The sequence below is a fragment of the Hippoglossus stenolepis genome, chromosome 1 (genome assembly GCF_022539355.2).
Source record: "Hippoglossus stenolepis isolate QCI-W04-F060 chromosome 1, HSTE1.2, whole genome shotgun sequence".
Classification (NCBI taxonomy): Eukaryota; Metazoa; Chordata; class Actinopteri; order Pleuronectiformes; family Pleuronectidae; genus Hippoglossus; species Hippoglossus stenolepis.
The window spans coordinates 2,254,840-2,280,791 of NC_061483.1; the positions used below are offsets into that span (position 1 = coordinate 2,254,840).

The window sequence follows — 25,952 nt, forward strand, 5'->3', positions numbered from 1 at the left end:
GCTTCAACCCTCCTGGTTGCACTTTATTCTCAATATCACGATGTCACCATTACTTTTGAGATATATATATATAAATAATATATAAATAAATATATCAGTTCTTCTTTGAATCCAAGTGAACCTTTGTACCAAATTGGAAGTCATTCTCTGGAGGCGTTCCTGAGATATCATGTTCACATAAATAATGTGTTTTGAGGGGCCAAGGTAACCTTGACCTCTGACCTCTGAACCAACTTTGCAGAAATTCCTTTATTGTGTTACAACAACCTGAAAGCGAAATGCCTCCGGCCGTTAGGTGTCGCTGCTGCGGAGGAATAATGAGAATGTCTGCGTTAATCTGATAATCTCAACTTCTGTTTCTGCCAGAAACTTGTATCCAGCGTCCAGATGTTATCTCCCACGGGCTGTACCCAGATGTTCTCTTACACAACAGCTGGACAGACGAGGATAAACCCACATCGTTTAACGTGATCCACCTTTTACGTAACCACAGGAAATCTGTCCTGAACATGTCCAGGTCTCAAATTCATCGTCCGGCACAAACACAGTGATGCAACATCTGCATCAGTCAGCTGGTTTTCTCATGAAACCAACAGGAACTGTGATGGATGTGAGTCGACACACACACGCACACGCACACACAGACACACACAGACACACATACAGACACACACACCCGCTGGAAAGGAAGGAAAGCCAAGGAAATTACTGAGGCTTGACTGACAATGTTTGGATTTAACTTAAAACTAAACAAATCTTTATGAAACTAAATTATATTTCCTCTGATGTGAAAGTAACTCGTCATCGCTGTGAACATTACAGCACCCCCGTGTGGCTGTAATGTTCACTACACACTGTAAAAGAAGAAAAATACAATCTCTGAAGTTTGTCCTGAGGGAAATGTTACTTCAATCTAAAGAGTTTTGTACAGTGGCCATGTGAGAACCTTTCAGACTCAGCTGTGCCTACAATAACAATGCTTTATTTTCCGAGTCTGTAATTACATCATCATTTCTTTGTTTTTGTGCTGGAATCACGAACATTTTATAGTGACTGAAAAATGAATGCTTTCCTTATAATTTTAAATAAAATGTTATTTTCTAGAGAATCACAGAACTGCAAAATTATTGTCGACTCTTAATCTGGATTAATGACGTGAGAGTTATTATGGTTCATCCTCAGGGGAACATGAACCTCATTTTATCACCGTAGCCGACACACTTCGGTGAAATATTTCACATCAGGTCTTCAGATCTAAACTCTGACTGGAGATCAGCTGTTTTCTCACCGCAGCGTCTCGTTGTAGATCTCCACCATGCTGACGCTGATCTTGTAGTCCCAGTCTGGAGCTTTCTCCGTCACCTCGGAGAAGAGCAGACGCAGCCCTCGCTGGTTGATGCCGGGGTCGTTCACTACGCCCTGAAACAGACGCCCCGTTTTTATTCCAGAGACGACATAAACACTTATCTGGTAGAAAAAAACAAAACGTGTCGGTGGTAACGAACTGAAACATCCTACCTCCATGGTGTAGGTCTTCCCAGAGCCGGTCTGTCCGTAGGCGAAGATGCAGACGTTAAAGCCGTCGATACAGGAAGTGACCAGAGACTGCACTTCCTGAAACACCTGATGGACCAATCAGAGAGAAGACACACGTGAGACGAATCTACACCATCCACAGATCCTGGCTACACAGAAACATGTGGCGCGTTCACACCTAAATCTCAATTAACAATAGACCAGACAAGTGTGAAGCCGACTAGATGAATGAGTCGGTTCTCAGGTATAAAATCTGTCGGCTGCTGAACGGATTCATTTCTTCACCTCCGACCTCGAGTTGGAATAAAAACTAGTCGTGTGGGACTTTCCTCCTCAGCTCAGACCTCTGATGTCACTCACCTCCGCCTGCGTGGCCCGAGGAGGGAAAACTTTGTCCAGTTCAAAAGTCATCATCTTGCCCTTGCTGGAGAGGTAGAGGACGGCGTCGTCATCCGAGTCAAAGCTCAGCATGGTTTTGGCGTCGGCGGCGTCCTGCTCCTCCTGACTGACCGGGCGGACGCGGCAGAAAACACGGATGTTACCTGGGAAACGGTGGAGAAGATTCCAGTTCCACAATTAAGACCAAAACAAAAAGTTTGAAAAGTTTCACCTGTTTCAGTCACTATCACCATGACGACAAACACGGTTTTATTTTCTGACCTTTGAGTCGAACCAGCTCGTTGTGACATTTCTTCCTCAGGTTCATCTCCCGCTTGTATTTACGCAGCAGATCCTGGTTTGTGCTGCTCACCTCGCTGATCACCTGACAGATCTGACACACAAACCATCATGTCAACAACATCCTGAGGTCGTTCTCAGAAATTTAAACCCGAGTTACGGTAACCATGGTAACCAGGTTCTCGTCTTCACTCACCTCCTGCTTCGCCTCGGTGATGGCTTTATCCAGCATGAAGGGAAACTCCTGCACCTGCCGCTTCAGACAGTTGTAGTCGCAGGTGAGAGTCCTGAGAGCCGGCTGCAGACTGAGCAGGTTCATACGCACTCCTGACGCACAACAACACAAACACATCCGTCAGTCCAACACACACGCGCACACGCAGTGAGAGAGGCAACACACAGGAAGCAGCCTGACCTGCCAGGTTCTCGTGCACGGCCTTCATCTCGCTCTCGGCTCTGATGAACGCCTCCTCGATCACTCGGTTCTTCTCCTCCTCCAGGTTCTGCATCTCCACCTCCAGCTGACCCTGCGCTCGCTCCATCTCTCCCTCGTACACCAGGATCTGACGGACGAAAGCAGACGCTTAGACTCGATGATCAAAGAAGAGCGTTAGCGGCGGGACGATGGTGATGCTCAGCTCCGTCCAGACAGAGTTCACATGTTTATACAGGAACGAGCGGAGAACATCCAGATACAAGTCATAAATTAGATAGAAGATTGCATTCCGTAAAACACCTCTTGAATAATATCAATAAATGAATATCAAACTTCAATTGTATACGTCCTGAAGCTGAACAGTAAATAAAAACTTACATGACAACACAAACACTAAACTACGTTAATGTTCTGCTACACAGCTAAACTCACACTACAGGACGAACTGGTCTAAATCTGAGCTGAGGTGTGAACACAGGTACGTGGGGGGTGCACTGGGAAGGGTTCATGTCACAGACTGAGAGCTCAAGGTCCCACCCATACACAACCAATAAGGAGTCAGTCCCAGCTGTCAATCATGACGTCTCAGCCCATTTTTATAATATTTCATAAAACCAAACTCATCAGAAAAATAAACACGTGAACATGGAGGATGCAGGATTCATGACCTATACTGCAGCCAGCCACCAGGGGGCGAACAGGACACTTTACTTTAGGGAGCCGTCATGTCGTCCATCTTTATTGACTGTGCTTGAAATCGAGACGTGATGTGGTCGAAGTGTCGTGACCACCTGAGACACAGGAACCTCGACTGAGGTTCTTCATTACATATACATGTAAATATATTATTTATATGGATGTTACATCTGGGCTGAAAACTCTTAACATAAAAAAAAAAGACAGGTTTGATTGTGGCAAAGATAAATATACAAATTCTAAAGTTGTATAAGAAAGTGTCGAGTTACAAAATTAACAAAGTTTGTTATAATTATCAACAAGATATAATTGTCTTCTAATATCTGCTCACATAAGAAATATAAATCCCTCATTCTGAGTTTGTTTTGCAGGTTTGTAACCTGAGCTCTCGGTTAGAAGGAGGTGGGGGGCTCTCGCTGTGACCTCTGAACCTAAGTTATGTCACAGAGAGGGGCGGGGCCAACCTTAGACAACCTGCGAACCTCCTCACTGTTCCCTCCGCCGATGGTTGTGGAGAGGAGGCCGCAGAGACGGCCTCGATCGGCGAGCAGCTGCAGGACGCATGCAGAGAGGAGAAGGTTAACTGTAGAGGGGGCAGGGGCGGGGATCCGTTTATCTGCATCCTCCTTCATCCCATTGGTTCATTGTGACCAAAACTCTGTCTTTATGCTAAGCTAGGCTAACAGTCCCCCCTCATTCTTTCAGTCATTATGCTAAGCTAGGCTAACAGTTGCCCTTGCTTCATACTAATCTAGGCTAATTGTCTGTTTATCAAAACTCACGGGATCTACAGGAGTCCCAGAAACGCTGACTCAAAGTGGCTTCACGCAGAATCCAAGCGTGATCCTGGTTTAGTGGTTTTGGACAGGAAGTTGGAAACAGCTGATGTTACCTGCGTCCTGAGCTGAGCGCAGGTCCTCTGCGACTCGTGCAGCTGCGTCTCCAGCTCCCTCAGCAGTTGCCTCTGGAGAGAAAGCTGCTCCTGCAGGGCGGCGTTCTTCGTCTGCATCTCAACCAGAGCTTTCTGCGAGTCGGCCGACTCCACCTCCACCGTCTGAGTCACGTACTGAAGAACACGGACAAGACTTCCGATTAGATTTCAACACAATCAGTGAACCGATGTTAAATCACTGGACTGGAGTCTGTGTCCAGAAATCTATTAGCTCCGTGTTTGGTCTCCACCAGAGACAAGCTGCTTTCTCATCCAGTCTGTAGCTATTTGCTGAAGGACAGAGGCCGTTTACAGATTTTATTTTGAAATTCTCAAACCTGCAGACGTGGAATTTGTTCTTTTTCACCTGACACAGCGAGATTTTTACAAACGCCTTCCAAAGTGAACTGTTTTCCGTCTGCACATGTAAACTAGTAAGGAATTGTGTAATCACTACATACATTATCTAGATTATCAGGTAATGATGTGAACATAAGGTTTTGATGTCTCCCACTGATCTGTCGGTGACCTCACCTTGACCCTAGAGGGCGCTGCAGCCTGTCTGGCCATCTCCTGCTCGCACTCGTGCAGTCGCAGAGCGAGTTTCCGCTCAGCCTCTTCCTGCCTCTGCCTCGACTCCTCCAGCTGCCGGGTGGAATCATCCAGCTGTCGGTGGAGAGCCTCCACCCTGGAGCTCTTCTCCAGCAGCTCTCGCTCCAGCTCAGCCAGACGACGCTCCCTCTGCCGGGCCTGGTTCTCCCAGCGCGACACCTCCCTGCGCAGGGAGTCTGCGTCCTGCACGACACAGTCATTGAATTTATAAAGCACCTTTCAAGAGACCCAGGGACGCTTTACATGTGTCAGTGGGGACAAAAAGACAGCAGTTTGTGTACCTGTGTGTATACACACCTGGCTGTGGGGGCAGTATGTGTACCTGTGTGTAGATTGTGTACCTGTGTGTATACACACCTGGCTGTGGGGGCAGTGGCTGCAGCTGCACGTCTCTGCTGCAGCGTCGAGCTTCTGAAGCTCTGAGCTCCTCCATGACTTCAGCTCCTGCTTCAGACGCTCGTTCTCCACCTCCAGCAGCTCCAGCTGCTTCTCCAGGTCTGTCGCCCCCTGTAGGACCGGAGGACACAGCCACACAAACCATTCTTAAATATTCCTTTGTAAATTTCTCTTTACGTTTACATCATTGTTCAAACAGAGTTTCACACATTTTGTAAGGTTGCCAAAAAATATAGACAGACATGTGTGTGTGTGTGTGTGTGTGTGTGTGTGTGTGTGTGTGTGTGTGTGTGTGTGTGTGTGTGTGTGTGAGAGAGACTGTTATTTTTCCCATGGCTCCTCAGGAATGTAGCCTGGCAGGGTCTCACCAGCTCTGAGCGAAGTCTCTCCACCTCCTGAGTCTGATCCAACAGCTTCTTCTCCAGCTCCTCCACCTGCAAACAAACCACAACACATCAGAATAAAAATCACTCTTCACACGATACAGTTTTCTCACACTACGACTTTTTGTTTCGTTATTCCGGTTCTCATTGTGTCGGTTCCCTGGTTTCACTCAGACAAAGGAAAATAAGAACATCTCAAATGATTTGACTTTCACCTGAATCTCCACTTTGTTTGATAGAATAAAGAAAGCAGATCAGTGTGTTCACAGCAAAACACTGAAGCACAAAGCCGCTCAGACAAACTGAATGAAACCTGAAGAGCAGCAGCAGCAGCTCAGTGAAGTGACACTAATAAAACAAAACTGTCAAAGTGTCAAACAGGTTTTTACGTCAGATTTAAACAAACGCGACACAGTGAGAGAATTAAACTCAGCAGTTATCAAACTATCCTGAGTGATCCAGTGATAGTTGTCTGTACATCACTGTTCACTGCAAACAGGAGCTGATCACTGTCCATTCAGCTGCTGACAGAGTTTGATTGAATGTGAACAAATACAGATACAAAATATGATGATGTGTTTCCTGTCTGTCAGCAGGTGTTCAGGTGTGATGATGCGTTTCCTGTAGACGTACCTGTGTGCGCAGCCGAATAACGAGCTGCTCTTCTTGACGGCTGAAACAATCTGAAGGTTGTTCACACACACACACACACACACACACACACACACACACACACACACACACACACACACACACACACACACACACACACACACACACACACACACACACACACACACACACACCATGTTCTTATTGATTTCTCACTTGTTTTGATGAAGTACATCAAGGCAGACTCAAGATATCATGTTCAAGAGGCCACAGCGACCTTCGACGACCCAAATCATTTGCCCCAAATTTGAAGAAATTCCCTCTGCGTTACAACAATGGGACGGATAAACATAAAGCCTCCAGCCACAGAGACATAAACAGCTTTTAATCTGTGTTTAAAAAATACCTGACTAGTTGAATTTCTAGTCATGAAGACCAAGTTGATTATACAAACAACTGTTGCAGGAGGTTTGACTCATGTCAACGATTCAGACCGATTTCACAGCTGGATTTTATAAACCATCTCCTCCTGCAGCTGTGACATCACCTCTCCTCTCACCGTTTGGCGGCGCTGACAGACGCTCCTCCTGCGGCGCCTGGACTCCTCCGACAGTCCCGCCTCCTCCACACGTCTTCTCCTGGACGCTCTGCTGCTGCAGCTGCTGGACGAGCAAGTGACGAGTGACTTCTTCAGAGCGAAGACGAGACTGAAACTCACACACTTTGTCCTGTAGAGTCTGAACACACAAACACACACACAGAGCAATATGAATGAGCCATGTCGTACATTCAGTCACGTGACGCTGAGGAGCTGTTTCTAAGAGCAGGAAGCTTCTTCTAACCTAAAGCTCAGTGAGACTGAGGAGAAGGACGGAGACTAAGGAGCAAAAGGAAACGTGGAGGAAAAAAGGAGGAAGAGTCATGGCTCCAAGGAACAGCAGCAGAAACTATGAAACACTGAAGCTGTTTTCAGACATGAACTGAAGTCTGGACATGTTCCTGACATGTTCTGAAGGTTCTGTCTGTGAGAACAAATGTCTGAGTCAGTGTCTCTGGACATTTTATGGAACTTTTCCTGCAGCCTCCTATTAAAATGTCTGAGTGAGAATCCAGCAGGAAAGTGTCTGGAAGCTTCGCAGTGAGCGAGTGGACGTGTTGATGAGGTTTCTAACACGTGACGGACGTGAAACTGGAAGAACACAAATATCTCAGGGTGAAGAAGAGGAGCCGTACACGTAGAAGACGAAGACGTCCACTTGGAAAGACGAGGAGATTCCAGAGCTTTTGCTGATGAGGACTGACACCGGTGTGGATGAGCTGTAAACAACAACACTGATCTTTCCACAGCAGAGTTTATACGTCAAGTCCCGCCTCCTGCTGCTCTACAGGCTCCGCCCCTCTACCCAGGCTCCGCCCCTCGCCTGGATGTTCCCCACGTGTTCCTGTTGGTGTGAACGAGTCGGACCCGACAACCTGCTGCTGCTTCACAGGTGAAACACTAACTACACCAAATGTCAAGACACAATTTTCCAGAAATATTCTTGAGTTCATGTCTGAAAACAGCCTAAAAAGCAGAGTGAATATTTTTACGTGGGCAGGAGTCCACCAGCAGGACCAGGTGACCTTCTGTAGCGTGGAGACAGAAATCAGGAGTGAACAGGTGGAAAGAGACGAGGCCGGAGCTGCTGCTCTGACTCCTGATCACTGAGCTTTTAAATCAACACTGAGAATTCACAGAAACATGCAGAATCAATAAAACACAGATGTTCCAGTTGTGAAGAGGTCAAGTCCCTCTGAGGTCTAAACAACCGCATCAGTGGAACATCGTCATCGACACAAGCTGTGAGTCAGTACTGACCCCCACCCACTGACAGATACGCCCCCTACTGGACACACCCGCCCTCTGTGTTACCTGGATGAGCAGCTGCTGGCTGGGTGCGCTTGTTTCGGTCAGCTCTGCGGTCAGAGAGGGGCGCTGTGAGAAGGTAGCATTGGGCAGAGATAGGAAGGAGTTGTCGTCTTCACCATCACTCATCAGGAAGTCCAGTGAGCTCGCTACGGAAACACAGGAGGGACAAACAGAACGAAGCTTTTGACAGTTGTGATGAAAAGAAGAACTATCACATCAATCAGTTTCTTTCAGGTGCTGGAGCTGCTGCTAAAAACTGAGACTCCACGAGGGGCCCCAAGTGAGGCCCCCTGGGTGAGGCCCCCGGGTGAGGACCTGGGTGAGGCCCCCGGGTGAGGCCCCCTGGGTGAGGCCCCCTGGGTGAGGCCCTCGGGTGAGGCCCCCGGGTGAGGCCTCGGGTGAGGCCCCGGGTGAGGCCCCCGGGTGAGGCAGCAGGAAACCGAAGGAGCGACGTCTCTGACTCACACTTGAATAAATTGTAAATTTGCACAGAAACATTTGTCATCAATTGTATTTTTGTTGGTGAAACCAGTTCAACATGTGGAAACACAGTCTGATCAATGTGAAGTTAATCTATAATCTGATTAATGGTGATCAGATTATTGAGGTTGTTCTACGCACAGAAAACCTGATTTTAACTTATTTTTCTTACATCAGATGTCGTCCCTCCGTTTCTCCTGAAGACCACAGAAACCAGTCAGACCTGATAACAGCTGATAACGTCCGCTGACACATTAACCTGCTCACACTGTGTGTGTGTCTGTGTGTGTGTGGTCACAAGTTTTCCTAAGTGTACGAGGCCTCAAATCTTATCAACCTCAGAACAATCTGCTCTCTGTGGGAACAATCTTGAGCATTAAACAGACTTAACACAAACACACGTGGACTGAGGAGAAACCTGCTCTGTTACAAACCAGGTCTCTGACAGATTAGAAAACAGGATTAGACACAAACACAGAAAATGCTGCGTGTTTACTTTTTCTAGGTGACACATAAACACACACACACACACACAGGGTTACTGCTGACTGACATTGTGTTGTGTTGTGTTGTTGCTTGTACGTTCCCAGTTTCCAGGCGATGTCCTCAAATGTCTCGTTTTGTTTGACTGAGCGTCCAAAACCAAAGACCCAAAGATGTGTTTCACATGTTTTCTTAACAAACAATTTCATCAATTATCAATAAAACGGCAGATCAAATTTTCATCAGTTCTATACTGCTTTTGTTTTTAGATTGTTACAAACTTTATTTAACACAGACACAAAAGGACGAAAGTGGAGAAATGACACAAGAAAGAAAAAAGTGAAAACTAGGAGAAACGTGCGCGCACACACACAAACACACACAAACACAAACACACACACTCTCTCTCTCTCTCTGACAATAGCTGCAGTGTTAACCTGACCCGTCCTCTCCCGGGTGGTAAAACGATCGGCTGAGAGAGACACAGACGGCACATGAACACATGAATAAATGAAATGTGGCGTTTGAGCTCACCTCTGACAGTCTGCACTGTCACACACACTCTGCTCCCCCCGCTCTGTCTGCCTGACCAGCTCCATTCATTACAAACAGGTATGAGACACACATGCACACACACACACACACACACACACAAACACATGCACACACACACACACACTCCTCTGTCATGACAAAAATGCAGCCATGCTGGTGTTTCTTTTCTCCTCCTCTACAGCAGACGTCAGACTCACCGTCCAATGAGATGTCTTTCTTCCAGAGCTCCTGCAGGCAGGGGGCGTGGCTGAGGTCCCAGGTCTTTCTTGTTCCGAACATGACCGACGGACAGAGCAGAGCACTGGACCGCTGGACCGGCTGCAAACACACACACACACACACACACACACACACACACGTTCAGTCAAACTGTCAAAATCAAAGCAGCTGAATTGACTGTGATCAGCTCCTGTTCTTTCAAAATAAAAGCAGCTGAATTGACTGTGATCAGCTCCTGCTCTTTCAAAATAAAAGCAGCTGAATTGAATGACATCAGAGATGATGACATCAGAGATGATGACATCAGGAGGAAACGATGTCACACTGAGTCTAAAAATATAAGGATGACAATGTTTGACACGTTTGTTTTGAAGAAGCTTAATCTCCTGGATCTGATCAGAGTGATGTCACAGCCGCTGCTGCAGATCAAATACAAAATCACCTTCAGGCACCTTCACAACCCCAACTACACCCCCACTCAGTCCTGCTGCTCCAGCCCGGCATGTAAGACAGGTAAGACAGCGACACCCGTCCCAACTGACCAATCAGACGACAGCCTCTAAACGAACGTTCCCCTCTACGGTGCCTCGTTCTTACCCGTCCTCGTCCACAGCGAGGTTTCCTCTCGCAGGGATGGACGTAGCGCTCTCTGTCCAGCCAGCTCTTGTTGATCAGAGTTCCCACCCAGCCGAGCATGCTGCCGCCCCCCCGCTCACATCCTCACGCCTCAACTGGTCCCGCTCACACACAGTCGGCGACCGACTCCCCGGGTTCAGGTGGAACCGCTGAGCAGAGCTTCCTGCTCCGCCCACACACTGACCAGGAGTCAGTTAACCTACCTACAGTCTCCTCCGTGGATCAGAACCAGGATTACAAACATCTGACCTCGGACCTGCTGATGAGTGAGACTGTAATCTGTTAATCCTCGGGGCAGATGGCCTCTTTAACCCTCGACTGACAGGAAAACACAGGTGTCGTCACGATGACGATCAGGTGACACTGAGACGTTAATGAATGACAGAGATCATGTTCATTCACTCACTGATGAGCTCAGACCCCAAATTGATTGGACCATAGACCGTAAATGAAGACGGACGACATGACGGGTCCCAAAAGGGAAGCCAAAGTGTCTCAGTCGCCCCCTGGTGGCTTGCTGCAGTATAGGTCATAAACTGTGACTTGTGTGTTTTTATGCTGATGCTGTAGAGCAACATCTAGTGACTTTCTTGTGTTTAATCTTTAGTGATGATGAGCTGCGAGACTCTAAAATGATTTAGTCTCACATCAGCACTTCAAGATAAGAGGGTATTACACACACACACACACACACACACACACACACACACACACACACACACACACACACACACACACACACACACACACACACACACACACACACACACACACACAGCGGATTAGATTTTCAAGGATGGACTAAGATGCTAGTGCACGTGCACACTATACAAGCACAAAAGACTTATTAATGTTGACAGCTACTGACACATACACACTGCGCACACACACACACACACAATGAGACGACTTTCAGCATGTTGTGAGTCTGTGTGTAGTCAGCAGTTGTGTACTTTGAGGTTCAGTTCAGTTTGTTTTTCTCCAGCTGTGAATCTTTAACATGTGTTTTTCCGACTCTCGTTTCCTGGCAGTGAAAGCAGCAGAGCCACACGCTGCCGTCTGACACCTTCACAGATCTGAAAACACTGACACTGGATCAGTTTCAGTCTGACACAAACACACACACCCAGCAGCATTTCCAACCTTCAGCTCTAGAACTAGTGTGAGTAGTGTGGACGCCAAGCGAATCAGTAGCAGAGTTGATGTTAACGATCTCATCTTCTCTACTCTTTACTAATCAGACATTTGCTTTTCCTTCAGTCACGCTTGTGCTCACATGATGTATTGTTGTGTCTTTAACCGGATTCTAACCTTGGTTTTACTTGTTAACTCTTCTGGATGAATGAATTGGTCTGTATCAGCTTTTCTAGTCTTTATGACCAATCGAAGCTCTTTACAGAACAGATTTGTCACACACACATTCATACAGAGCATCTATGTGCAGCACATTCTCTCTCACACAGCCGCCAGGGGGCAATTCAGGGTTCAGTGCCTTGCCCGAGGACACTTTGGCAGGCAGAATGAGGGAGACTGTAGACGTGGGGATCACACAACCCAGGTATTTATAAAGATCAGCTCTAATTGTGAGTGATTAGAAAAGAGCAGAGGAGCAGAATCTCTCGTTGAGCAGCGCCGTGATGCTCCTCAATGCTGCCAGGCGGCGCCACCGTGACACAGTAAAGAGTCCAAACTGAATGAATGTCAAATCAGTGTGTAGAGCTCTGACCGCTGTTATAGACCGACTGCTGTAGCCTGATTTCTGAATTGAGAAGCAGATCATGAGGCTGCTGAAGATGCAGACCTCTAGCAGACACACAGTCATGAAAAATAAATAATGTATAGAAATGGAATTCTTTGATGCATCGATAATTGATTTACAATCGAATCGTAGAATTCGGGTTGTGAGGTTCCACCAAATGGAGACTGGGATCCACCTGCTCCACCTGCTGAGCCACAGCATGGTACTGATAGGAATTTGTGTTTTACTGTAACTATTCAAGTCTTTATCTACGATGAATTGTATCATGGGTGTTGAAATAAAAATCATTATTATTAAACTACATGCTGATAAAACACTGAAGATAACATCAAATCTACAATCACACACACACATCCACCCTCCTCCTCCTCCTCCTTTAAACTAGGTCAAATCAGCTCCTGTTCTTCTCCATGTGCTCACAGGCAAAACCTGTCTGTACACCCACACAGACACACACACAGACACAGACACACAACAGACACACACACACACACGCACACGCACACAGACACACACAGTTTTTACTACGACTGAACCTCTGCCTTCATGTCTGTGATTCTGCTGCTTTTCCTCGTCACACATGACCTGGATATCTGACGTTTGAACACATTAGACTGGACAGTGACTGAGTCATAGAAAAATAATCACTTGTTTCAGACAACATCAATCAGTCAGTTAAGATTTTCAGTAGATGTGCACAGATACGCACACACACACTGATGCAGCTAAAAATACCTGAGTGTAGCTCCGCCCACTGTACACCTGCAGTGAGAGGACAGGAGGAGACCCCCCCCGTCTCTGCCGTCCAATCACAACCTTTCCTTTGTCCTGCAGCTGCACATGTAAATGTACCGGCTCAGACGTGAACACTCAAGTTTTCTTCAAAATCAAATAAAGCAGCTTCACGGAGCTGAAGGTGAAGATTCTACCAAAGGTCAAAAAACACAAAATATACACATTTGTGACAAAGAAGAAGAAAATCTGAATATTTATTGATGAGTCACTGATTCTGTTTGAAAAACGACTGAAACAATGAATTCGCTGTAAAATATCTGCAGATAATTTCAGGTCTAAACACAATCCAGTGATTTTTCTGGTGTGAGACGACCTGAGCACTGGAATAACGTCACGGTGAGAAAAGCCTCTGCGTCTGTGAGGAAATCATTTCAGCGAGAATGAGACGTACATGTGTTGAAAATCACTGAGCTAAAATAAAAACCCACAGGAGACGTTGAAACGCAGGAAAATCAAACTGAAGGAAAACGCAGCTGTGAGCAGCGGCCGTCCGACCACACGACACACAACACTCTGCATCAGGTTACAACCAGACGTCTGTCTCATCCACCACCGCTCCGTCCCCATTCAACATGTCTGTTTCCTCTCATCCTCCCTATCCTCCGTCCTCCATCTTTCTCTCCGACCGCCCGGGTCTTACCTCCCTCCCTTTGGCCTCCACGTCCACATCATCGCTGCATCTTCCTCCTCCTCCTCCTCCTCGCCACTGCAGCTTCACACCGACACACAGCAGCAGGATCAGTGTCAGCGCCACCCGCCGACCCCCTCAACACACACACACACACACACACACACACACACAGCTTCCTCCCTGTTTCCCTAGCAACAACACAGCAGCATCACACCTCCTCAGGCCCCGCCTCCTCCTCCCTCCGACAGATAAATATTTCAGCCTCAACTGAAGCGCGATGAGCTGCTCCTCCCCCCACCTGAAATATTCAACAGCCCACTGTGTGTGTGTGTGTGTGTGTGTGTGTGTGTGTGTGTGTAGACTACAACGGAGCTGTAACAGTGACGATATAAAATCAGCTCATTATTTGGTCAGTTAAATGTTTTAATGATGTGTTATGATCCCGTTTTAATTTTACGTCGTAAGTTTAATCTTTTGTTTTTGTGTCTCATAGTCATCAGGGCAGCTACAGCGACTTCAGTTGAATTTAGGACATCTTAAAAAATATATAAGTAGTATAATTAGTGCATGAAGTTTTCAGTTATGGCCAAAAACCTGTTTGGTGAGGTCACAGTGACCTTGTCTTTTGAACTTTGACCGTCACATCTGTGTAGAAGTTCATCACCGCGCAACTGAGATGTTTCCAGGACAACATGAAGGTATACATATTATAACACAACATCTATAATATTATTATTATCTTTGATATTATTTATTACGACCCAATTTGTAGATTTCAATGAAAGGGTCCAGATTACAGTTTTACGAGATTATGAGGACGCAGAACACGGCAGTGAACTTTGTCCTGTCAGAGCGACGACAGCTCAGCAGGCAGATTATCGTCATCATCAGAAGATGAATCTGTGGTTACATAACCGACCCAGAACCCCGTCCACGCGTAACCACTCAGAGGCCCGCAGGATTTCAGACATTAATGACTTTACATCCTGTGATCTGAGGCTGATGTCAGGAAACATCATTCTGACCATCGACAAAACGTTGTGGGACGTAGCAACACCAGGAGCTGCTGAGGGAGCTCTGACATTAAGAAGAAAACTGGTCGATAAACTCTTCACACATCTGTATCTGCAATGAACTGATGTTAGACCCTGAAGTGAAGAGCTGAGAAGATTGTCTCAGCTCTTCAGGATCCTGATTCAGGAAGTCAGCGTCACATGACGGACACAGTCTGACTCTGACCTCCTGCTTTATGTTGGGAGGAACCACGACACCGTCCAGAATGCTCAAACCCGCCATCGACCACAGAGCCTCATCACACTCATCATCAGCTTCATCAAGCTTCGTCAAGAACCTTTTCAAATCTGAAAGTTTGAACAAAGCTTTGAGTTTGATCTGGTTAGTTTTGGTTTCACGTTGTAATTTAGGCGCTAAAGAATTTTGTCCGACATACGTACGTCCTGTCGTCATCACCTACGTGGGCTGCGTCTACATATACTTGACTCTGATTGGTTTGTAGACGGCGTCAGTTGGGGGGGGGGGTAGCAGTCTTTCAGTTTGAACAGAGAATTATTCATTTGGTTGCCACGGTAATATCATTATGGCATTTCTACCAGCATGAGCACTTTCAGGGCACAGTACTACAGTACTCTACAGTAATACAGTACTCCACAGTACTACAGTACTCTACAGTAATACAGTACTCCACAGTACTACAGTACTCTACAGTAATACAGTACTACAGTACTCCACAGTACTACAGTACTCCACAGTACTGTACAGTAATACAGTACTACAGTACTCCACACTAGTTCAAATGCACCAAATAAACATCCTTGTGGTTTAATCATTACATCGTCGGAGGTGAAGACTGCAGCTGCTTCCTCTTCTTCTTTTTCTTCTTCTATTGTTTAATTCTGTCTCTACTTCCTGTGATTGGTCCAAAAGTCCAAATTATCAACAAAGTGTTTTCACTGCAAACCAACAGAACCCTGGTTCAGTTTGATCCAGACCCAGAACACCTCTTCTGCTCTGAGGAACCTTTCACACCTGATGTTCAGGTTCAGACTGAGCTGAAGAGTCTGAAGCTCTGAAACAAGGTGCTCTAAAAGGCCCTGATATCTGAACATGACACCAGATCACAGGAGTTTCCACTAACAAGCTCTTACTTCAGTGATTTATTCTCTTCTCTTTTCCTCCTTTGTCGTTTTTAACCTCGTCTCCTCACCTGAACTTGTGTCCTGTTGACGGGGACGTTACGCATGCCTCCTCCTCGCTTCCTCTTCCCTTCAGCTCTGCAGCTCCTCTGTCCTCTGTTGTCCACCTTCTTCATGGCATCGTCTCCTTGACCCAGAGTCCTGGGCACTCTGCAGAGGTCAGCATCGCCCCCATCCTGCAGATGAGCTTTCTGCTCCGCAGCCTCTGAGGTCCTGTCGGGCTCCACAGCCTTGTTGCGGCTCTTGAAGAGGCTGTGGAGGGTCAGAACCGCCAGGGTGCACAGGACGTACATGCCCCTGTCCCTCGGGTCCAGTTCACCTGCTGTTCAGCTCAGACTCAGAGTTTTGGCTTCATCCTGATCCAGACGGAGCGAGACAAAGTCCAGGTGAGCAGCTGCAGACATCTCCTGAAGACCCAGGTCTCTGTGTTCTTGTCCAAACGATTCCTCCCGGCTGAACGAAGCTCATCAGCTCTGTTTTAATCTGCCGTTGTGTTTGTATAATCCTCTCACTCTCTCCGTCTCACCTGTTTCACCTCTGCCCTGGATCCCGCCCTCTCACGGTGGACGTCACATTTCCAGAGAACTGATAACGTCCTCCGCACCCTGTCCCCTCCTCTCCGCTGCCGCCGTCACGTCCACAGTTACTCTCAGGTAACCTGAACCTGAAGGAGGCAGCTTCAGTGTCTCAGTGAAACTCGACACAATCCACAAAGAGTCTGAACTCCTCCTCCTTGACTCTGAAGCTGCTGCATCAGTAACTTCCAATCCTCTAATTTAATAGATTATCAAAAATCAACGTCAGCCACAACAAACAGATCTGACTTTCAATCACAAATCTTCTCTCCAAGTAAAACTGCTCACACGCCTTCCAAAAAAATCTGGACAAGAAAAACAAGTTGTGATAAAAATGTAAAGATGCAGAACAACGTCAGAATCCAGAGATTGACGACAGAATTCCAGCTGATTAGTTTCTGTACAGATAAAGTGACCAAATAAAAAGAAGGAAATAAAACTGCATATTTGTTCCAAACTTTTAAAGTTTTTATCCAGCCATAGAAGAAAAGTAAAAATCCAGATCCTCCGTCAACTTTTCCTCCATGTTTGTTTCACCACTGAGATCCTGCAGAGTTTCTGTCCTCACTCCGTTTGGTTCGTTAGTTCGTTAGAAAGCCGTTAGCGAGTCGCGAGCTGTGTTTGAGTCCTGATTGGACGAGCATCAGGTCCAGATCAGTCCGAGCGTCGAGCTGTGAAAACTGGTCAGACTCCGTTATCCTGTGACAGTGGAGCGGATTAAAGCTGCGACAGGTCGAATCTTCACCTCCATCACACTGAGTGACTGACGGAGAGAGAGAGAGAGAGAGAGGGAGAGAGAAGAGAGAGAGAGAGAGAGAGAGAGAGAGAGAGAGAGGGAGAGAGAGAGAGAGAGAGAGAGGGAGCAAACCCTCTGTGTGCACCTCTCTCGCCCACCCGTCCCTCCCTCCCTGTCCCGGGACCATCTGTTGTTGCTGCAGGATAAAACTCAGACGGCCGCGGCCTCATGATGATGATGATGATGATGTAACAGCAGGTCTTCAGCTCTGCACATGAAGCTTCTCACATTTACTTCAATTACATTTTATTTCAATAACTTCCAGATAAATAACTAAAATCTATTTTATTTATTTATTTTCAGTTTGATCATTATTTTACACCCTAAAAAATACTGCACCACATCATTTTACCTTCAGTGAATTGGATTATGTTAATATTGCAGATTTTTACTATTCATTTACTTCCTCTGCAGTAGAAATTTTCCTCTAGTGTCCATGAAGGTATACTTTCTTCCTGTGATGTCATTTCCTGGAAAATTGTTTCATATCTCTAAAATTGCACAACATAAGCTTAAAGGTGATGTTCGTCAATATACCATGACAAATTATAAAAATACTGAAGTAATAGTAATAATAATGTGTAAAAGATATTGATCCACAATGTTTCTAAATATAGAAACTCCTCGACTCTCATCAACACATGTTGCATCACAGGTCATGACGTCATCCCGAGCTTACAATGTGATGAGGTAGCAGACAGAGGCCTTGACTTTTGCTTCAATGTTCTAAATATTATGGGGTTTTATTTTAGATCGATTTAAATACGATCATGAAAAACAATCTACACCAGTGAGTTACGATAAAGAGGATGTTGCAGATTTGCTTGAGCTGAAACTGATCATTACGATGGCTCAGGGCATCTCCGGAGGTTCTGACTGTAAAAAGGCTATTTACAGTTTTTAAACTATTTTTAAACGACGCGTTGGGTTCTCCTCGTTCCTCGTTCTCCTGCTCAGAGTCGTCCTTGTTGCTCAGTGTCCTGGAAACCTTGATGACCTTGTCCTGTATAGGTGACGGAGCAAGGGATCCTGGGAGCTGACAGTCCGAATCACAGCCTGTGAATCGTGATTGGCTGCAGTGGGTTCAGGACCTCACTGTATATAGAGGCGACCCGTCCCTGAAAACCTACTGTACACAGAGCAGAGACTGTTTCTGGAACAATAGAGGACGTGTCCAGTCCATTGACCACGTTCAGCGTCCTAATGAGGGAGGACGGGTCACAGCAGGAAACTCTCATTTCTACCAACACGACAGAGCGCGGCGGTCACATGACCGAGACTTCAAACACTCATCTGACATGAGGTCCCAGCTCTGAACATCGTCTCTGTGGCGTTTAGAAAGATCCAGAAAGGCTGAAACTTTAGAGAAACTTCTTGAGGAGTTTTTGATGCTGTTCATTGAACAGTGAAAAAGTTTGTTTGGATACTTTTGTCCCAGAATGTGTGTATTGTGTATTTAAGGTTGGTTTCATAAGGGGATTGTTGAGCCTCTGTGACATTCTAGTTTGTTTTCATCTCCGTCTGTGAAGGTGACGGAGCTGCAATAAGCTGATATTCACCAGTATGTTGTGTACGTCAGAAATCTGCTCAACAGCCTTATCTAGAATAAATTCCATCTGTGTAATATCCAACCAGAAAGACTGAATAAAACAAACAGAGACACAGTGGCGACGCCCTCTGCTCAAACTGTTTGATTGAACAGTAGCACAGATTTCTTTTAATCCGTTTAAAATACACGAAACCAAAAGTTGATCTTTTTCGTTGTCCACATGTCACAACATGAATTCAAGGACTCAAACTCTTCTTACAGGAAGAAACTCTGTCACCGTGGATACGAATGGTGACCTGCCAACTCCATCAAACAGTAACTAATAAAGAAATAAAAAAGGGTTCCAGAGAATGTGAACACCAGTTTTATCAGATGAGACTCTGACATCAAATCTCGTCTACCTCAAAAACATATTGCTAAATGCTATGTGAAGGTCACCTGGCCTGAGGTGTGTGTGTGTGTGTGTGTGTGTGTGTGTGTGTGTGTGTGTGTGTGTGTGTGTGTGTGTGTGTGTGTGTGTGTGTGTGTGTGTGTGTGTGTGTGGTGGGGGCTCAGGTGTGTTAGTGGCTTTAAGAAGCTCAGACTCTCCGGATTAAAGCAGATTAGTGAAAACATCTTCCTCTCTTCATTTAAGTGGTTTTATATAAATGTTCAGAGTCTGAACTCAGCGTCCAGGTAACTAAAAACAACAATGACCATCGATTAACGGTTGATTTTTACAAACAGCTGCTTTGGTTTACTTGTAAAGAGGAGATATATATAGATTGTCTTAATATACAGTCTGATTGTTTTTACGTAGGCAGTCATTGTCGTCGTTTTTGCGTCTCGACTGAATTCACTGCAGCTGCATGGAAACAGAGGAGAGAGGGAAACGGTCTCAGTTCAGCAGTTTACAGATTCCCAAAATGCACACGCCCAGTTCAGATCCTATTTTAGGAGCAAATTACAGAGTGAGAGGCTGAGTGGAAACACTCACACAAACATGCAGTATGGTTGTGACGTGACTTCAGTCATCTAAAGAGAGAAAGTAAAAGAGGAGAAGAAAACAGCTGACGGAGAAGGAAACAATTCAGCTGAGAGGAGGCTGCAGTCAGTCTCCTCCTCCCTTTTCCTGTGCTCTCTCGCTCTCTCTCTCTCTCTCTCTCTCTCTCTCAGCACAAAGACTGGAAGCAGAGGGAAAATGTTAGCCTACTTACAGCTAAAAACAACTATGAAACTGTCCTGTGCAGAGCAATGAGCACCAGATGTGAGACAGATGTTTTGCGAGCAGGAAGCTGTAAAACACGTCTGAGGATCCAGATGTGAAACTGTTGTGACGCCGTGACGACCTCACGTTAACTACTGCTTCAAACACAGCATCACGAACGCAAAGGCAGAAATACAACCCTCATCACCTCCTCTAATCTCCTCATATTTTAAATATGAAGCCTCATTAACTTCACCGAGGTATTTCAAATATATTTCTAGTTTTAATGATACAATAATAGATTAGAAAATGCTGATAATTCCAAACATCAGAGTAAATTAAGCTATATTAAAATATTTGTTACTCTCAGTCTGTCTCTGTCTGTTTGCTTATGTAAAAACAAATCTTTAAATATGTCTATTATTATATTACAAAACAGAGCAGCATCCAGCCAGACGCCCTGTGGCATCATGGGAGATCTGACTCCACAGTTCCACCTGCTGGACTCTGGTGGATCAGTCAGAGAATCTGGTTTTAATCACACACACGCATTACATAACAGAGACGGTCCCAGCTCTCACACACACACACACACACACACACACACACACACACACACACACACACACACACACACACACACACACACACACACACACACACACACACACACACACACACACACACACACACACACACACACACACACACACACACACTGCATCCTCATGGATAATTTTCAACATGTGACACATCACATGTGAAAAGACGTTAAATTCCGTTACCACACCCACATTTGGCTCAAAGTCAAGTGACTCAAGTTCATACATCAAGTTAAACCCTGACAACAGTACACAAACTAATGTCTACACACAGACACACAAGCACTCACTAGTATCTACACACTTCATAATAAATACAACAGCCGGTCTGTTTTCAGTCTGGTCTCAGATGTGATCGATTAACGTAGTTCACGCCTCCTCGGTCTGAAACGTTTCTCACATCATGTCACACAGCTCATCCTCCGAGTCTGAAGATCGGACTCACTTAATTCAATTTACTAATTTCTCAGACTGAACCTCGTGCTGCTGCGTTTTCTCATCAGATTCAATCCAGTGACGGACACTGAACATACCAACTTACAAACCACATCAAGTCCTGATGAAGAAGTAGTGGAACAAGAACAAGAACAACAAGGAGTAGAAGAAGTAGTAAAGGAAGAAGAAGTAGTAGAAATAGTCAAAGAAGTAGTCCAAAAAAAGTATTCAAAGTAGTTGAAGACAAAGTAGTAGAAGAAGTAGTTAAAAGCTGAGTCTCAATTCAGGGGCTTCATCCTTGAGAGGCTGCAAATGACTTGACTTAGACTTTATTGTCCACTGGGGGAAATAAAGACTGATGCATCATTTCGGTTCAGCCTTCGTGGTTTACCCAGCCTACAAAGACGGCCCCCTTCGTAGGCCAGGTAGAAAGTTTCTTCCAAAGGATGCAGCCACTAAATTGAGACACAGTTTAAGAAGAAGTACTAGAAGTAGTCGAAGAACAAGTACTAGTCGTAGAACAAGTAGTAGAAGTAGAAGAACTAGAAAAAAAATACTCGTCTCGAAACCTGCTGGTTAAAACAAACATCAGTTGCTTCACAATCACTGTTCAGACCTGAAACATTCAGTAAACACTGAGTTAATATTCAACAAGGGGCTGAACGTGAGGGGCTGAACGTGAGGGGCTGACGGTGAGAGGACCACCGTGATGGTCTGAAGCTGCTACTATGTGTTTATCCTCTCACCATGTCAGAAACATCTGATCAAAACACTAGTAAACTAATTTAAGGTTGAAGTGACTGAAAACTTCAGGGAAAAACACAAGTTTGACTCTTTATCAGAAAACTGCTGCCTGGAGAGGGAGGTATAAAGTAAATGAATGTTAGCTTAGCCATAACAATAATCTATTTACAAACCGACAAACCCCCAGCAGACCGGACATTAAAGCACCCCTGAGTATCTTTTATTGAGGAACAGCGCCCTCTCAGGATGAAGAAGAGGAGCCGTACACGTAGAAGATGAAGACGTCAACTTGGAAACACGAGGAGGTTCCAGATCTTTTGGTGATGAGGGCCGACGCCGGTGTGGATGAGCTGTAAACAACAACACTGATCTTTCCACAGCAGAGTTTATATGTCATGTCCCGCCTCCTGCTGCTCTACAGGCTCCGCCCCTGCTGCTCTACAGGCTCCGCCCCTCGCCTGGATGTTCCCCACATGTTCCTGTTGTTGTGATCGAGTCTGTTACAACTCAGACGGCCTTGTGATTGTCCATCGTTTGACATGTGATGTTTGCTACACTTCTGTCGTAGCAAATCTGCAAATGTGTGTTGGAATTTTTGAGCTGAGGTACGGCAAGCGAAGTGGACATTTTTCACTTCAAGTTTTGTTTAAAAACAAAAACAAAAAAGTTGCATTGAAGCCGAGTAAACAATCCTGGACATGATGGCTGCTTTCAGAGACGGACCCTGAACAATCCATGGGTATTTAATATTTTCCTTTTGACACAATTTTCAGTTGAAAATGTTTTTCAGAAGAAACATCTGATCTTCAGTCCTCACAACTAAGAGAGACGAGAGATCCTGCCGACAAAAAAACTGACTTATATTTATAGAAAATCTTGTGTGGAGCAGTGACTCCACCCTGCAGACCGCCGCCTCCTCAACCCAACACACTGATGTTACTGTCATCACCACACACACACACACACACACACACACACACACACACACACACACACACACACACACACACACACACACACACACACACACACACACACACACACACACACACACACACACACACACACACACACACACACACACACACACACACAGGAAACCAGGGAGTGCGTCTGGTTCACAAATGTTCTCACGAGGACAAAAAAGCATAACTCCTGCAGAGCGAGCACGTTCAGCTGCTCCTCACTTTCTCCTTCACAGATAATATAATACTGGGTTTAAGTTCAGGTTCAGGTTCAGGTTCAGGTTAAGGATTCGGGTTCTGAAGTTAAATCAGTGTCTCTGCGGCCGGGTCCGGTTGTGACCTCCCCGACATCATCACCACTCGGCTGCCGTTGAATCATTTGCTCGTTTCAGCTCGACCTACATTTAATTTTCCGTCAATGACAGTTACGTTGTGTAACTCCTGTCCAGCATGAGGCACATGGAGCTGCTCAAAATCTAATGTTTTATTTTACAATTCAATTATATAATCAAGTTTACAATATCTATGGACTGTTAATAAAGATGGACAGATGACAGCTCATCAAACTGAAGCCATATCATCTGGATCACCCCCTGGTGGCTGTATGTTGAAGTGTTCATGTTTCTGATAAGTTTGGTTTAATTAGTTATTTAATGATGACGACAGCTGAGACAGACTTGGAATTGGTTAACCACGCGTAGGGGCGGGACCATGAACACATCGGGTTCACCAGTGCTTCTTTAAACACGATTTTATTGGCTAGTGCCACTGTTGTCGTATGAAATGTTGAGCTCTGCTAAACTTCTTCACCGAATTTCAAAAATAAATAAGCAGTTTCTTCAGTGAGCGCCACTTTTTCCAAGTTTGAACGAATTTTACGTGACAAACAATTAGTTTGAATATACTTCCTCCATTTTCATTTAAAAAAAGAAAGAAACATGACTAACTTACTCGACCGATAGATCAAGGGGTCAAACTTGTGATCGCCCCCTGCTGGGCAAGGAGACAAACTACTACAGACGGTCATCTTCCCTTCTAGACTGTATATTTTGAATTCGTACGGGTCATTGCAGGTTCGATACTTTTCCTACCACTTTCAAATGAACGTTTACATTTTTAATTAAAAGTGACAGTTCAGCGTAACTGCAGCAGATTAACAGAGAATTTATTTAACATTTGATCTGTTGTGTCTGTTTTTCACTGTTTGTAAAAGACAAAATATGTCAAATGTTATGTTGATCATTTTCAGCTCTGTCATTAGAAACACAAACAAGTGTGTGTGTGTGTGTGTGTGTGTGTGTGTGTGTGTGTGTGTGTGTGTGTGTGTGTGTGTGGACCAGGTGAGGCCAAAGCTCTTTTGTTAAACTGAAAACCGCTGAGAGAAGAGAAGAGCTTTGAAACGATGGAAGCTGCTGGATGGTCGCATGAAAAGAGACGGAGAGAGAGAGACAGACAGACAGACAGAGACAGTGAGGGGGAGAGAGAGACAGACAGTGAGAGAGAGAGACAGTGAGAGAGAGAGATAGAGAGAGACAGTGAGAGAGAGACAGTGAGGGCAGTGAGAGACAGTGAGATAGTGAGACAGAGAGAGAGACAGTAAGAGAGAGACAGTGAGATAGTGACAGTGAGGGACAGTGAGAGACAGTGAGATAGTGAGACAGAGAGAGAGAAAGAGAGGAGACAGTAAGAGAGAGACAGTGAGAGAGAGACAGTGAGGGACAGTGAGAGACAGTGAGATAGTGAGACAGAGAGAGAGAAAGAGAGAGAGACAGTAAGAGAGAGACAGTGAGTGAGGGACAGTGAGAGAATGAGAGAGAGACAGTGAGTGAGTGAGACAGTGAAAAGAGTGAGAGATAGTGAGAGAGACAGTGAGAGACACTTGATTAAAGTGACAGAGTGAGAGACAGTAGGAGAGTGAGAGACAGAGAGAGACACTTGATTAAAGTGACAGAGTGAGAGAGAGAGAGGGACAGTGGGGACAGAGTGAGAGAGACAGTGGGGACAGAGAGGGGACAGTGGGGACAGAGTGAGAGGGACAGTGGGGACAGAGAGGGGGACAGTGGGGACAGAGTGAGGGGGACAGTGGGGACAGAGAGAGGGGGACAGTAGGGACAGTGAGAGGGACAGTGGGGACAGAGAGAGGGGGACAGTGGGGACAGAGTGAGAGGGACAGTGGGGACAGAGAGAGGGGGACAGTGGGGACAGTGGGACAGTGGGGACAGTCAAACACACAGAACTGAATCAGAAACACGCTCTCGGTACGTGTTCAAAACAGCGGACAAACGGGGACCGTGTCCTCTTGGCGGGACACCGTGTCTCTGTAAACCACCATCAGCGGACTGGAGGTATTTCAAACGTGTCCTCACCTCCGGGTCCCAGACAGCGGCTCCTCTCCTCCTCTGCCCCGGCTGTCCCTCGTCGGTTCCCCGCAGTAAATCCCTCCCTCTCCGGTTCACCGTCCGTTCAAACTCGGCGGTGGACGCGGGTAAGTTCCCGGGTGACTTCCCGGGTTAGTTCTCCGGGTTAGCTCCCGGGTTAGTTCCCGGGTGAGTTACCGGGTTAGTTCCCGGGTGAGTTACCGGGTTAGTTCCCGGGACTCGCTGCTTCTCTTCGCCTATAAAAGTCAATAGGACTGCGGGCTGACCGTGCTGCGTTCACGGACAGTGGGACATGTGAGGACTGTGTGAGCTGGGCGAGCATGAACGATGAAACAAGTCCTGAATTTATAGACAGGAGGGCGGGACCGACCGGTTGGACTACGGCAGAGTATTAGGGCCATATTGAAGAAAAGCTAACTCGAGTAAAGAAGAATAAAGTTTAATTTTAAAACCTCCAGGGAATGTCAGAATGAACCAGGAATACAGCGGGAGATCCTCCACAGGATTCACTGCGAGCCAGTGGGTGTGTTGATGATGTTTCTAACACGAGAAAAAATAAATAAATGATAATAATATTCATGTCTCTGGATAAAGAAGTGGAACCACACAAGTAGAAGACACAGATGAAGATGTCCAGAGAGCTGTTGGTGATAAGGGCTCAAAGTCTGGGATGCATGGTGACGTTGGTTCAGGAAGCTGCACTTTGACATTACAGCGATTCATTTTCTCAAAGAAATAGTTCCTGCAGCTGTCACCAGCTAC

General features: G+C 45.9%; 2 protein-coding genes across 10 annotated transcripts in view; both read right to left on the reverse strand.

Moving 5' to 3' along the window:
* The window catches only part of kifc3 (kinesin family member C3), a 28,759-nt gene extending 3,260 nt beyond the window's left edge, over positions 1–25,499 (reverse strand). For 2 of the 9 annotated variants that reach the window (XM_047343241.1, XM_047343162.1), the window contains exons 1-17: positions 15,972–17,311; positions 9,905–10,025; positions 8,193–8,335; positions 7,871–7,906; positions 6,840–7,017; positions 6,302–6,366; positions 5,654–5,719; positions 5,247–5,396; positions 4,812–5,072; positions 4,239–4,412; positions 3,811–3,897; positions 2,630–2,777; positions 2,411–2,541; positions 2,197–2,308; positions 1,897–2,078; positions 1,519–1,623; positions 1,289–1,419 (exon numbers count right to left, since the gene is read on the reverse strand). In XM_047343241.1, coding sequence (XP_047199197.1) covers positions 1,289–1,419; positions 1,519–1,623; positions 1,897–2,078; positions 2,197–2,308; positions 2,411–2,541; positions 2,630–2,777; positions 3,811–3,897; positions 4,239–4,412; positions 4,812–5,072; positions 5,247–5,396; positions 5,654–5,719; positions 6,302–6,366; positions 6,840–7,017; positions 7,871–7,906; positions 8,193–8,335; positions 9,905–10,025; positions 15,972–16,253 — 2,372 coding nt within the window. In that variant the 5' untranslated portion in view covers positions 16,254–17,311. Of the gene's footprint in view, positions 1–1,288; positions 1,420–1,518; positions 1,624–1,896; positions 2,079–2,196; positions 2,309–2,410; positions 2,542–2,629; positions 2,778–3,810; positions 3,898–4,238; positions 4,413–4,811; positions 5,073–5,186; positions 5,204–5,246; positions 5,397–5,653; positions 5,720–6,301; positions 6,367–6,839; positions 7,018–7,870; positions 7,907–8,192; positions 8,336–9,904; positions 10,026–13,756; positions 13,930–15,971; positions 17,312–25,178 lie in introns of those variants that run through there. The other 7 variants (XM_047343184.1, XM_047343315.1, XM_047343216.1 and 4 more) reach the window with 7 other exon arrangements.
* The window catches only part of cngb1a (cyclic nucleotide gated channel subunit beta 1a), a 30,915-nt gene continuing 25,698 nt past the window's right edge, over positions 20,736–25,952 (reverse strand). Inside the window, exon 42 of the transcript XR_007034812.1 lies at positions 20,736–20,784. The gene's annotated coding sequence lies outside the window, so the exon portion shown is untranslated. The remainder of the gene's footprint in view (positions 20,785–25,952) is intronic.